At 41.9% G+C, this 14749-nt stretch overlaps 1 protein-coding gene across 3 annotated transcripts in view; it reads right to left on the reverse strand.

The window, feature by feature from the left end:
* Window positions 1–14749, reverse strand: part of LOC137436665 (laminin subunit alpha-1-like) — a 296063-nt gene that overhangs the window by 73332 nt on the left and 207982 nt on the right. For all 3 annotated transcript variants that reach the window (XR_013624965.1, XM_078786676.1, XM_078786677.1), the window contains exons 38-41: window positions 13808–13924; window positions 12455–12618; window positions 8446–8581; window positions 5728–5830 (exon numbers count right to left, since the gene is read on the reverse strand). Coding sequence is in view for 2 of the 3 variants with exons in the window: in XM_078786676.1 (XP_078642802.1) it covers window positions 5728–5830; window positions 8446–8581; window positions 12455–12618; window positions 13808–13924 (520 nt within the window). In the remaining variant the exon portion in view is untranslated. The remainder of the gene's footprint in view (window positions 1–5727; window positions 5831–8445; window positions 8582–12454; window positions 12619–13807; window positions 13925–14749) is intronic.

A 14749-nucleotide genomic window follows, 5' to 3' on the forward strand; every position in this document is an offset into this window, starting at 1 on the left:
AGGAGGGTTTACCGTGGGAGTTGTTGTATGCAGATGATCTGGTGTTGATTGCGGAAAGTATGGATGGACTGAAGGAAAAGATGAACAAGTGGAAGGAATGTATGGAGACAAAAGGTCTGAAGGTGAATATCGGAAAGACAAAGGTGATGGCAAGTGGTAAAGCATGTGGTGAGGTGGAAAGAACTGGGAAGTGGCCCTGTGCTGTGTGTAGGAAGGGTGTCGGAGTGAACTCCATTCAGTGTACAATGTGCGCTGAGTGGGTTCATCAAAAATGTAGTGGTCTGAGAGGGTCATTAACCAGTGTGGCAGCTACATTCAAATGTAAGGTGTGCACAGAGGGAGCTGCAGATGGAGGAAATGTTGAGTTGGATCTTGGAGACGGCGTGAAGCTGGAAGGTGTGAAAACATTTTGCTACCTCGGAGACATGCTGAATGGAGAAGGTGGATCAGACTCGGCAACGGTTGCTCGAGTGAGATGAGCATGGAATAAGTTTCGGGAACTGAGTGGCGTGCTGATGAGGAGGAGAGTGTCGCTGAAGCTGAAGGGAAAGGTGTATGCTGCATGTGTGAGAAGTGTTATGATTTATGGGAGCGAGACATGGGTAATGAACGTAGAGCAGCAACGAAGGCTGGAAAGGGTGGAAATGCGAATGGTTCGATGGATGTGCGGAGTATCGTTGAGAGAGAGAGGAAGACAAATGATGAATTGCGAAAGATGATGGGAATATTGCCTGTGATTGATGCTGTGAAGAGGAACAGGTTGAGATGGTTTGGTCATGTATTGAGGAAGGATGAAAGTGACTGGTTGAGAAGAGTGATGGAAGTTAATGTAGAAGGAAGTAGAGGACGGGGAAGACCGAGAAAGACTTGGCTAAAGATGGTTGGAAGAAGAAATGCGGGCAAGGGGGTTAACAAGGAGAGATGCAGAAAATAGGGCAAAATGGAGAAGATTGTCATGGGGACCGCAAGGCTAACCCCCGCTCGAGCAGGGAACATGGCCTTAAAATGCATGTTGTTGTTGTTGTTGACTATTCCCAACAGCAATTCCTCCTCACAAAAAAAGGAATTTCATGATTTCAGTATCAAAAGATGTACAAGGTCAGCCAAATGCATTTTATACCATGAATAAAATGTCTAATTTGGAGCCATCTACATACCACGTACACAAGGAAAGAAGAGATTGAGGTGTGGAGTGAAAATGCGAAAAGTGAAAGGGACAAAAGGTGGAAAAGTGGAGGTTATGGGATTTGAGAAGGGATAAGGAAATGGAGTATAGAGGGAAAAATATATTTATTGAAAAGGAGAATTGAATGTGGAAAAAAGAGGGTGGGGGGGAAGGGGAGTTGAGGGGGTGGAGGGTTTTGGCTGTTATTGCATATGTAATATATAGATGGCACCGTATCACAGTTAAATTTGGACACAGTCTCAGCCAGTAATGTCTAAATTATAAAGCAGGAGTGTCTGTCCATCCGTCCCTGCAACACTGCCTCAGTTTTGGGGCTAGTCCCAGCAAACTTTGGGTGAAACCTTTTGGGGTCCCAGCAGCAGGTGCCTTAAGGGAGGGGGGGAGGGGGGGTGGGAGGTTTCATACATTCCTCAATACAATATTATGATTTTGAATTTCCATCCGTATGAAGTGTTTCATATCTGCCCTTGCTCATGTATTGGTTATCACATCAGAACGGCATTTATATTCATTTACCTGATGAGTGTTTGTACCATTGTGTTTTGTTGTATTCATGGTATCGGATTCAATTGTGATTGGAATGATGCTGTTTGGAATGAAAATATACAGATATTGAGCTTAAAGGAGAATGAGGATGATGTGAGGGTTCCCATCGTGACATTCGTGGATTCGGCATTTGAAGTTTCGCCATTGACCGCGTATACATAGAAGCATTACCCACATTTATTGGTTCATGGTTTGGCAGTCGCTGTTTTTTGCCCAAGCCACTCACGAAACAGCTGTCCATGGCTGGTGTTCGACTGAAGGTGTTACAGGAATGTGGAATTTATTGGTTCATGCTTTGGCATTCGCCGTTGCCACATTATCTGTTTGCATTTGGGCACAATCCCATGCAGAGCACAGGTACCTCGCTAGTAAATAATATATTAACACGAGTTGTATTGTATTTGTTTTCCTTAATGCTATCAGTGCTAAGTCGACTTTATTTGGCATTTTTAAAATTGCAACAAGGAAGGAAGTGATAATGCCTACAAGCCATGAAGCACCATGCACACTACTCTGCCATCGATGCTACATACCTTCCTAATACATTCATACCTTCCTAAGAGCATTTACATAACTTTCATAAAAAGTATTTACATCAAAATTAGGTGGTATTTACACTGTATGCACATCTTACTTTCATCTCCCATGTAATCTATTGACAATATTTGCAATATGTGATCAGAAAATCAATCATCCAATGATGTGAATGAATGATCGTTTCAAGGCCATTTTCCCCGCTAAAGCGGGGGTTAGCCTTGTGGCCCCATGACCTCATGGTTCCCTTTTTGAGGCAATGTTTTTATGGCCGGATGCCCTTCCTGACGCCAACCCTCAGTCGCCTCTTACGATGCGCAGGGATACGGTGTACCTATTCTAAACCGGGGTACACACCAGGATCATTCATCCCAGCAAACTGGTACTCAATTTGCCGACTTCGGAAGGATGACAGGCTGAGTCAACCCCCCTGGCGTTAATTCGGCGATCGACCGGGATTCGAACTCAGGATCCTAGGATCCCAAACCGGCACTCTAACCACTAAGCCAACACCAGGCCTAGCGGTTAGGGTGCCGGATGTTAATGATACCAAAGAATCTTTCAATGCACATGTATGTAAAGCAGGAAAGCTGCCCTATCTCCACAGGCACCGTATTTGGGTCAACATTATCCTGCGCAAATCCGACCGAAGACAAACCTCAGATTCTCCACAAAGCCAGCAACTCAGGAGAATCAGACAACAACATCTGTCCAACCGTAAAAATGAACTTTCAAACTTGTCTAACTCCTCTAAAACTTGATAAGTCTGCCTTCGGAGTATGCTCTCCTTCCATCCCTTCTCTCATCAAATGGCACCACAGCCGACTCCACACGTGTGAAGGCTGAATGACTCAATTCTGTTTGCTTCCAGATATTGTGTCTCCAATCCCTCACTGTCTGTACACATCCTACCTAATCGTACACAACTGCTCCTGGACGGTGTGTCTTTTGCACCTGAGAAAGTTCTTTCAAACCTTTACTCTGACTCTGCAACTGGCCAGAATGGCATCAGCATATGTATCCTAAAATATCTGCCCTTGCAAATCCTCTGTCTGCTCTGCTCAACCTACCATTTGCACTCGGTCATCTTGCATCTGCTTGGAAGTCAGCCATCATCACTGTATTACATAAACAAGGTGAAAAAACCGATTCCCTTGCCCCATTAGCTTATTTCCAATCACCAACAAGGTCATGGAACCCATCATCGCAGTTGACATGAAATCCTTCTTTTACTTCAATGGTCCCATCTCACACCATCATTTCGGATTCAGACCCAGTCACTCAACTATACATGCTGCTTCTGCTCTCACAACAATGGATGGAGGCCCTCAATCTCAAACATGAAATGAGGGCCATCTCTAGACATCTCTTAAGCATTCTAGGTGGGTGGGTCCAGTACCCCACCTAGCTCTCCAAACTCTTTGCCTGTGGAATCCATGGCCAACTCCACGCATGGTTTACCGACTTCCTTTACTCTCGTAACCAATGTGCGGCTCTCAACAGAATCCTTTAATCTCCTCTCTCAATCAAGACTGGAGTGCCCCAAGTGTTCTGTGCCTCATCCGATTCCGAATCTTCATCAATGATTTATCTGACTCTCTGGAAAACCCTCTTTATGTATTTGCTGATGACATCTCCCTCTGCCGTAACATCCTGTGAGATATTGTTACAAGTTAATTGTGTTAATTTGCTTTTTTGTGCTATTTGAAGTTTTAACAATATACATCCGGATCTGGAAGGGTGGAGCTGAGGGAGCTTGCCATGCCGGCTATCGAGATGTTTTCTGTGATTACTGCTCCTGCTGAATGACTTTGGTTTTCACTTGCAATAAACCTTTGTTGATAGACTTCAAGGAGTGATACTGGATCCTGGGGAAATTACACATCCCTCACTATTCAGTTAGGCGAGCAGCAGCCTCTTCTCTCTCTGCAGACCATGATAGAATCATGAGCTGATCAAACATTCAGTATTTGTCTTTCAATCCTCACAAATATCATACTCTCACTCTGTCTCTTTGAAAAGACTATCTGCAAGCTTTCCCATCTACTTCCTTAACAATTCTCTTGAAAAAGTTCAGTCACTCAAACTTTTGGACCTCACTATCAGCCATGATCTTTCTTGGGCAAACCACAGTTCTAAGTTGGCCTGCAAAGCCAGGCACCGACTCGACATCTGGCATTGTGCGACGTCCTTCTTTGGCGCACCTGAACTTTTATCTATCTACAAGGCCTTCGTCCGCTGCTTGATGGAGTACTGTTCTCCCTTCTCGGATGGGTGCCCCATCTCACACCTTGTTCAGCTTGATCTTCGTCAGGTCTTCAAAATAATTCAAAATAATTAAATAACGGTCTTCAAAATACTTGGCCCTCCTCATGATCAAGAGACAAATCAATGACAAGTCTCTGGGCCTATCACTCACATTACAGATAGGTTGGTAGTCCCGATGTCTTCAACGGCCTCCTTTCTGGTCTTGCACAATCTGCCCCTTCCATGGTCTAACCCCCCAACTTCCATAGACTTCTGCAGGGCACATGTTGTCTGCCAGTAATCCCCTTCTAGTGAAACTCCCAAAATCCAGACTCACTACTCACCTCCACTCAATCACTCCTCCTTTTCCCCCGCCTGTGGATCCAACTTCCTCAATCTCTTCAATCTCATTCTTTCCTCCAGGTCTTCAAGACAGCTGTTCACCAGCATTCAAGTCATCCTCATCCACAATAGTGATCTTCAATACCCTATTAACCCTCTCCAATCCCACCTCGTCCTCGTTTTCAAGTTTTTCCTTCCACTTTTGTGATTGCGAGTGTGCTGCTGTTCACCTCCTGTGTCCTCTCCTTGTCCTGAATCTTCGCCACATCCCTTCTTTTTGCAAGTCTTTCTCTTTCTTGTCCCTCAACCCCATAGTGGGTGTGTTCACCCTCTTACCCCCTCTTCTTCTACTGTTCTTTTCGTTATTTTATGTTCTGATCTGTTGTGTGTTCTAGCTCTTCCACGAGCCTCGACATTGTATTCCAAGAAAAAAATACAGGTTATTTACATTCGATTCAGATAGAGTCAAACACATCACCAGATGGCACGCTTGCTTCCAAGCTGTCCTATTTATCAGACACTGGCATAATGCGTCTATAATACTACCTATAATGAAAGGTAATTTTGTTTAAAACCTTCAAATAACAGAATAGGCTAATGAAAATTTTAATTTCAAGTATTAGTAAATTGATGGTGAGAAGTGAATATAACACAGGTATGATAAGGCAAAAGTCCTCCTCTTGTGTTTCAGTTTTTGCTGTTCAAACCTTTTCTTTCTGTCATACCTTACAGATAAGCAGGTTTTTTGTGCTACTGCTTAATCAAAGCACTACGGTGGGTGTAATATACTCAGGAAACTGAATGAATATGTTTGAGTATACAGTAATGGAAGGAAAGACCAAAGGTAAAAGTAAGATAAACTATACTCTTACCTGATGCCACCACTGTCAGGTAATCCAGCTTGTTGCGCTGCATTACATTTCGATCCTTTTCGCGTTCTACAATTTCCCTCAAAGTCCCATTCGGTCCCAATGCCTGCGGGACACATATTCGTGGTCTGTGCAATGCCTAAGGTATGATTTTAAACATGAACATGTATGTTCCATCACATGGAGAAATGCAAACAATTAAAAATTACAAAATCCCGTGGAAACGTCAACCTCACCCACCCCAAAATTTCCTCATTTGTTTACAACTTTTTAACTTTGATCTGAGGCTCAAGGGGGAGGCTTGTACAAGTATCATATGCAGGACAAAGACACAAGTAGATACCAGCATTCTTTGTACATGAATTACAAGGACATTAGTAGACAATGGCCGACATGGGTTATCAGCAACATGAACAAGGGCTTCAGATGGGAACACTCACAGGACAACCCATTTGAATGATTTATTATCATTGTGTCTTTAATAAATATCGACTGCAATCTAAGCACGTTTGCACGATCATGATCAATTCATTACGGTATGTTCCAAAGGATATTGTCACGTCGCCGGGGATGACGGATAGCCGAAACGAGCTTTAACTCCGAGGCGTATTTCGAAACTTGGCAGGATTATCTTTGGCGCGCGCAGGAGAGGCCCGAAGCCTTATCTGCTCGGACAGCCGCCATGGGGTTTTTGTTTCTCAAACCCACAAATAACTAAACATACACGACAAGGAAAATCCACAATACAACAAATGAAATGCACGATAATAAATTTAATGAAAGTAAGGCACGGAAATAAAATGAGAGTTGAGGTAAATCTATAACCCTAACTTGAGACGTCTCCACACAGACAAGAAAACAGACAAGCTAATGATTAAAGAAAATAAATGTTTTAAGTCGGCTCTGAGGCGTATTTCAGCTTTGTGTCTCAACAAGGACTTCGAGGAGCTCAGTGGTCGTCGAACCAGAGTCACCACGCGGGAAGCGCACAAGATGGTGCGGAGTCGTGCCTGTAGCCAGCCGCCGCCTTGAGGCAAGCAGACAGGACAGCCTCCTTCGGTCTGCTCGCGACTTCCTCCATCTCTCAAGAGCACCACCGTCAACAGCACCCCTCAAACGTTGCAAAGGCTCCCCAAAGCTCCGAAATGTTCTCTCCAAAAAAACGCACACAAGCCAGCCACAGCTGAGAGCCAGAGACAAAAGCGTCTGCCTGCCACGCAGCCCAGGACAGAGAGCGATAAAATGCGACCGACCGGGGCGAAAGCCAGAACGAAAGAGAGCGAGGGAGAAGGAGGAGGGGCTCACCCACCTTTGTCCCTCGCTGACGTCACTCCCGGACCAATCCTGACGTCCCATTACATCATCCCATGGCTCCTTAACCAGTTATGAAGCTCGGGGCATGGTTTCTCCCCTACCATTCCTTGGAGGCGGAGTGTAGCCATCCTTCAGGAATGTTTGGATGACGTCGGCGGTCGTGGGGCGGGGTTTATTTGCCCGATCGTAATGTCCGACTATACTGTCAGCATGACGGTGTAATGACCGTTGTTGTAATTGTTGTTGTAATGGCAGCCCTTTTTGATGAAATAAAACATAAGGGACACATCACGGGGGCAATTAAACACTGGGGATTATCCTTAAGCCCTACCTAATTAGCATAGCTCCACCCCTCGTATGGAGACACATATACAATCTTATTGCTGGCCTTATTATCCAATTAATCATTATCAATTATATTAATTATTTTAGGTTTTGATTATTGATCTTATTATCCAAGCGGGCTTCCAAAGCAAGTCTCCGACTGGGCATCCTCCGTCGTGTGAAGTCCTTTCTGGGCACACCTGAGCTCCTCACCACATGCAAAGCTTTCATCCACAGCTCAATGGAATACTGCTCTCCCCTCTGGGCTGGTGCATCTGCCTCAAATATAGCTCGGCTTCACACGGTTGAAACCAAAGCATTCAGAATCAATGGAATCTCCCACGATGAAGCTGATTCTGGGGGCCTTTCTCTCACTCATCGCAGGCAGCCTTGCTCCCCCTGTTCTGTCTGTGCTGTGTCCCCCAAATATTCCTGCAGGATACACAAGATCTGCCAGCAATCCTCTTCTGGTGAAACTGCCAAAATTAAGACCCTCTGCTCACCTTCACTCTTTCATTCCTCTTTTCTCCCGCCCCTGGAACAAACTCCCACACTCTCTTCAATCCCACTCCTCCCTCCAGGTCTTTAAAACAGCTGTTCACCACCACCTCTTGTCTTCCCCATCCAAAACCTTGATTTTTTCTACCCCCGTTAAAACACCCCAAATCCACCTCTTTAATTCCCCAACTTCTTTCCTGAAATTCCTAGTAGTTAAATTCCTAGTAGTGTGTATTTGCTTTACATCGTGTACCCCTCCCTCCTTCCTAGCTCTCTCCCTTCCACAGAGCTACCGGCATCCTTGTTCTCTACTGTTGTTGTGCTTGTGTGCTTCCCTCTCCCTCTCTCCCGCTCCCTTCATTGTATGTTTTATGTGTCTGTGCATGTTTACATGTTCAATGTGTTTCAGCTCTTACACGAGCCTCGATTCTGTATCAAAAAACAAAAAATTTGTATACAGATTCCCTACTTTGTTACATCAAGGTTGGCTTCATCTTCGCATCACACAATTCATGCTAATTTACACAATCCTGACTTCACTAAGGTATTTCATTACCTACCCCCACAAACGTAACAATAATTTACATTGTTCAATGCCTGGGATGCAAAGTATTGGGCCTCCATGGCAGTTTTGTTTACTGCTGCAATGAGTTGAATGATGTCCGAAATATTCTGAAAATCCGTCGCATTGTGGGATTGGTTGTTCAGTCGATTCAGTGCACTGCAACAGAGTGAAAGCTTTTAATATTTTGAAGCGCACATTCACAGCTTACACATTCAGCAGTGCAAAATGGCAGAGAGCAGTGTACTTCCAGGTTTGGAGGATTTACAAAAATATCTTCCCATCACCCCGTTCTTGACCAAGGAATGTCCCATCGCTTAAATGAGCTACAAAGGCTTGATCTCCAATGCATGTCCAAAGCAAGAGAGGAAGTAGGGATCAAAGTTCAAATGTGAGAGTGGTTCAATTAAAGATGACCGAATGTCAATTGTTACAACAAATAATACTCCAAGTGTGTATAAAGACAGGGGACAAAATGAAGAGAATTGAGGGAGGGAAGACAAGATAATTAGTATAATGTACAAGGACAGGTGTGAGGGTGGGTTGAAAGTAGATGGCTATGTGTACCAACATCATCAAATTAAATGAAGGAATTGCAGGTTGACATGTAATGGCTGTTAGGAAGTACAAAGAGTATTATCTGATGGAATGGGACAGGATCCATCACACTGGGGCAGACACATCGGATGCAGAAACAAAAAAGACCGAACAAGATTGCTAAGTGTAAGTTCGGAACCCAATGCCTTTGGTCTCAATCTATCAGAGGGCATGAAAGTGGTCAAGTACCTGAACCACAAAAAAATGACATGAAGAGGGATTTGAAACTGAAGAAAACAAGAAGAAAAAGACATAAAATGTCATAGCCCCCACCGTGGTTTTAGTAATCTTCCTGTATGGAGTTAGACTGTCAGTCGGCCATCCTTGGTCGGATGACAAAACAAAATCTTCTGCATATGTATACTCATGTATTGTCTTTGTGCCAAGTTTGAAGAAAATCGGTCCATGCATGTCCGAGAAATAAATGGGGACACATTTAAGTAACGAAATGGCTGCCAGTCGGCCATATTGGATCTGATCTTGAAAAAAAAATGACGTGCATATGTAATGCAACCCATCATTCATTATCGGTGTGCCAAATTTGAACAATATCTGTAAATGCATGTCCGAGAGATGGTTGAAAATGTGGTCAATATTGGGGTTTGTACAACTAAAATGGCTGCCAGTCTACCAGTTCGCCATCTTTGATCAATCACAAAATAAAGTGAAGTGCACATATATGCCGTCATGTGCTGTGCTTGTGCCAAGTTTGAACAAAATCGGACCATGCATGTTCAATAAATGGTTGGGGATACGTTTAAGTAATTTGAAATCACATATGAAGATCCATACAGGAGAGCGACCTCACAAATGCTCGATATGTGATAAAGGTTTCTCTCGAAAAGGCGATTTGAAATTACATATGATGATCCATGCAGGAGAGCGACCTCACAAATGCTCGATATGTGATAAAGGTTTCTCTCGAAAAGGCAGTTTGAAATTACATATGATGATCCATACAGGAGAGCGACCTCACAAATGCTCGATATGTGATGAAGGTTTCTCTCATAGCGGCGATTTGAAAAGGCATATGAGGATTCATTCAGGACAGCGACCTCACAAATGCTCGATATGTGATCAAGGTTTCTCTCGTCGCGGCGATTTGAAAAGGCATGTGAGGATCCATACAGGAGAGCGACCTCACAAATGCTCGATAGGTGATCAAGGTTTCTCTCGTAGCGGCGATTTGAAATCACATATGAAGATCCATACAGGAGAGCAACCTTACAAATGCTTGATATGTGATAAAGTTTTCTCTCGAAAATGCAATTTGAAATCACATCTGAAGATCCATACAGGAGAGCAACCTTACAAATGCTTGATATGTGATAAAGTTTTCTCTCGAAAAGGCAATTTGAAAAGGCATATGAGGATTCATTCAGGACAGCGACCTCACAAATGCTCGATATGTGATCAAGGTTTCTCTCGTCGCGGCGATTTGAAAAGGCATGTGAGGATCCATACAGGAGAGCGACCTTACAAATGCTCGATATGTGATCAAGGTTTCTCTCGTAGCGGCGATTTGAAATCACATATGAAGATCCATACAGGAGAGCAACCTTACAAATGCTTGATATGTGATAAAGTTTTCTCTCGAAAATGCAATTTGAAATCACATCTGAAGATCCATACAGGAGAGCAACCTTACAAATGCTTGATATGTGATAAAGTTTTCTCTCAAAAAGGCGGTTTGAAAACGCATATGATGGATCCATACAGGAGAGCTGAAATCTGAAATACCAGGATCTGAAAAATTAGGTAAAGAGGATTTCGAAATTGAAGAAACCTGAAATTGTACCAGTGATAGTCGGAGCAACAGGGAATCCGGATGTTCAAGAAAACCCCAACTGAGTATTTAAAAAGTCTTCCGGGGAATATCACAGCAAACAAACTATAGTGGAGGTTGTCAGAGGTTCATTGAGGATTCTAAAAGGAGCCCTTGGAACAAAAGGAGCCCTTTTCTACCCCCGGTAATTCACCCCAGAGTCCTTGCAGTGTTCATATGTTTTATTCCTCTCCCACCTCCCCCCAAGTCCTCCCGATGTCCCTGCTCTCAAATGTTGTGTTTGTGTCCTTCCCCCTCTCTCCCCATCTTGTCTGCCGCTCCCCTTGTTTTTTGTGTTTTGTGTGTCGGTTTGTCTTTTTGTGTGATTAATGTTAGCTCTTTCACGAGCCTCGATCTTGTATACAAAAAAAAAAAAAAAAAAAAAAGGAGCAAAATGGCCGCCAGTCGGCCATATTGGATCTGATGTCGAAAAAAATGATGCACATATGTAAGCCATCATTCATTATCTGTGTGCCAAGATTGAAGAACATCGGTAAATGTATTTCAGAGAAATGGTTGAGGACGTGTTAAATATTGGGTTGTTTTTTTTACAACTAAAATGGCCGTCAGTCGGCCACCTTTGATCGCATTGCGAAACAAAATGATGTGTATATGCATACCGTCAGGTATTGTCTTTGTCTATAATTCATATATTTCAATATATACCCCACTTTCTGTATTATGATGTCACTGGTGGCCATGTTGTGTATTGTATCAGATTATTTTAATCAAACTTTTCCATCAGTAGTCGATCATATATTTTAATTTTTACATTGTTCGGTTAAGTGGTTTTAGAGAAGGTTAATATTTAAGGTTTTTCTTTGATCCACCATGTCTGCCAGACTATGTGACCAATTGCAAAATTGTTAACAAATTATATTTCCTACAGGTAGGTGATCACATATGCAAAGTTTCTCATTTATCAGTTAAGTGGTTTCAGAGAAGTGGATTTAAAAGGTTTTCTTATGATCCAATATGGCTGCCATACCATGCAATTGATGGCATCATTGTTAACAAACTATATTTCCCTTGGTGAGTTGATCACAACTTTAAAGTTTCACATTGATTGGTTAAGCAATTTGAGAGAAGAAAATTGCTAAAGGTTTTCCTGTAATCCAAAATTGCGGCCAAACTACATCTAAATTCAAGTACTTTTGGGACCTTTATACCTCGTATTGACCTACTTATAAGGGAAGGGGGAGGATGTCATGGACAAACTTCACTTCTACCACACCAAAGACCATTTCAGCCAAATTTGGTCACAATCCCATCAGCAATTTCAGAGAAGTTGCAGTTTTTATGAACGTACAGACGGATGACGCGCCATCCCAAAAGCTCACCTGAATTATGTTCCAGGTGAGCTAATGAATATTTTACACTATGAGAGGGCCTCATACCCCCTTTTAAACCTCATCAAAGATTGCAACAAACAGGCAATGGCAGGCATGTGTGCTGGTGCACTCAGAAGGTTGACCTTACGGTGTAAGTTGATTGGTGTAAGTTGTATATTTGTATTGAAGTCAAGAATCCTGAGTTTTCTTGTCTATAATCAGGTTTTGTGCCATTAAGTTTATTCATCTGATTTTATCTGACCATTTAGTTGTGCTTACCTGATCAGGTCATCCACCATGTGAGTCAAACTGATCGCGTGATTCCACGCCTTTTCGACCGTTTCTTCGACTTTCTTGTCAAGTCTCTGTTTCACGAGATCTTCCACAAGACCTTTCATATTTGTGGTGGCTTTGTCCAACAGATCGCCGAGTTTGCGTCCATCCTAAACATATGCACACAAAACGCACGTTTCATTGTTGCATTTCATTAAACCTGCTAGATATTCCACATAAATTTATCATTGAAGTCGCAGGGGAAAGGGGGAAGGGGGGGGGGGGGGGGGGTGGTGGTGGTACGAAAATGGTGTCAATTTGATTTGCTACCTCAAAAAGCCCCACCGACACTACCTGACAAATGGACTAGTAACGTTTGGATCAGGCATATTTGTTCCGGTTAGTAACGTTTTAGATGAGCTATATTGTCTCCATTAATAAAGTTTGGATCAGGTATCATTTGTACCAGTCAGTAAAGTTTGGATAAAGCATATTCGACCCAAACAGTAAAGTTTGGATCAGCTATATTTGTCCTGATTAGTAAAGTTTGGATCAGCTATATTTGTCCTGATTAGTAAAGTTTGGATCAGCTATATTTGACCCGATTAGTAAAATTTGGATCAGCTATGTTTGTCCTGGTTAATACAGTTTGGAACAGGCATATTTGGCGCTATTAGTGAAGTTTAGATCAGATATATTTGTCCTGGTTGGTAAAGTTTGGATGAGGCATATTTTTCCCGATTATAAGAGTTTTGCATCATGTATATTCGTCTTGACAAGTAAAATTAGGATTAAGCATCATTTGACATAGTTGGTTAATTTTTTGGAAGAGGTATATTTGTATAAGTTAGTAAAGTTTTGAGCAAGCATATTTGACCTGATTCGTAAAGTTTGGATCAGATCAATTTGGCCCGATTAGTAAAGTTTGGATCAGGCATATCTGTCTCGCTTAGTAAAGTTTGGATCAAGTATTTTGGTCCAAAGTAGTAAAGTTTAGTTCACAAGTATTTGGCCCAATTAATGGCATCACCATGTGAACCTTCAACGCAAGTTTTTTTTGTTATCTTCACCATTGATAATTTCAGTATACATAGCATAATACTATGTATGGCTTTAATCTTTGGCTATCTTTACTCCCAGCAACAATTGAAAGGATGAAAAAGATCATTTTCTGTAAAAAAAAAAAAAAAAAAAAAAAAATGAAAGGAGAGTGGGTTGCCTGGTATGGTAAAACAAACATGAAATCGACCTTGATTTGCAACATGACAAACGTTGAGGTATGTATTTGTGGTATTTATGATCATCTTCAATTCATGATAAGGCAATATTGATTTGTTTGCATTGTGATGACATACGTACAGTGATGCTTTGTGAACTTTCATCGACTGTTTCTTGGGCCTTGTTAACCACACGGTTTGCTTCAGAAACCTCATCGTTCGCCTCGTTTAGGCTCCTCTCAAACTGTCTGAATGTTTTCTGGAAAAAGCCACAATGGTATCATTTTCCTTCTTTCTAATCAATCAAAACAAAATAATTGTTCTGTTTTAATTGATTACAAAGAAGTAATCAATTGATTGATTAATTTATTGACCAAAGTGCAAGAATGTGGACAAAGCATATATAAACAGTCTCATCAAATTTTCAGTCCCCTGTAATGAAACTTTAATTCGGTAAATCGTCACATAAAACTAAACGGTGGTTTTATTCACTTTGCCGATAACTCTTTGATAATAAAAAAATCGATGCACATCTTGTGACGATTTACCGAATTAAAGTTTCATTACAGGGGACTGAAAATTTGATGAGACTGTTTATATATGCTTTGTCCACATTCTTGCACTTTGGTCGGCAAAGTGAATAAATTCCAGAAATTGAAACTACTTTTGTATTTTATGTGATGGGAAACATTTTCAAATATCCAATTGATTGGAAATTGAACAACAACAAAAAAGGGCAAAACTTTCCTTAAGCAATTTACCCTTGCAGTAATTTGTACATTACAAACAAGAATTACATTCAAAAGTTATCACTTGTATAACAAGTCCATCAGTCCGTCCAAAACTACTTTGGAAAAAAATCTATACTAGAAGAGAGCTGTGTGTCTGTCGCCATCGTTCTTAGAGATGACTGAATGGATATTCGTCAAACTCTCAGAGGTTCATCAGTGAGACCCGAAAGAGTTTTAGGCAAAAAAGAAAAAAAAATCCAAAGTTTTGGGAAAAAAAAAAGTTGGATTTTTAAAATTTTAATCACTCTATAGTGGGTGTAGTATAGCCTGGTGTTGGCTTAGCGGTTAGGGTA

This window comes from Myxine glutinosa, chromosome 11 (genome assembly GCF_964187855.1).
Source record: "Myxine glutinosa chromosome 11, kmMyxGlut1.1, whole genome shotgun sequence".
Taxonomy (NCBI): Eukaryota; Metazoa; Chordata; class Myxini; order Myxiniformes; family Myxinidae; genus Myxine; species Myxine glutinosa.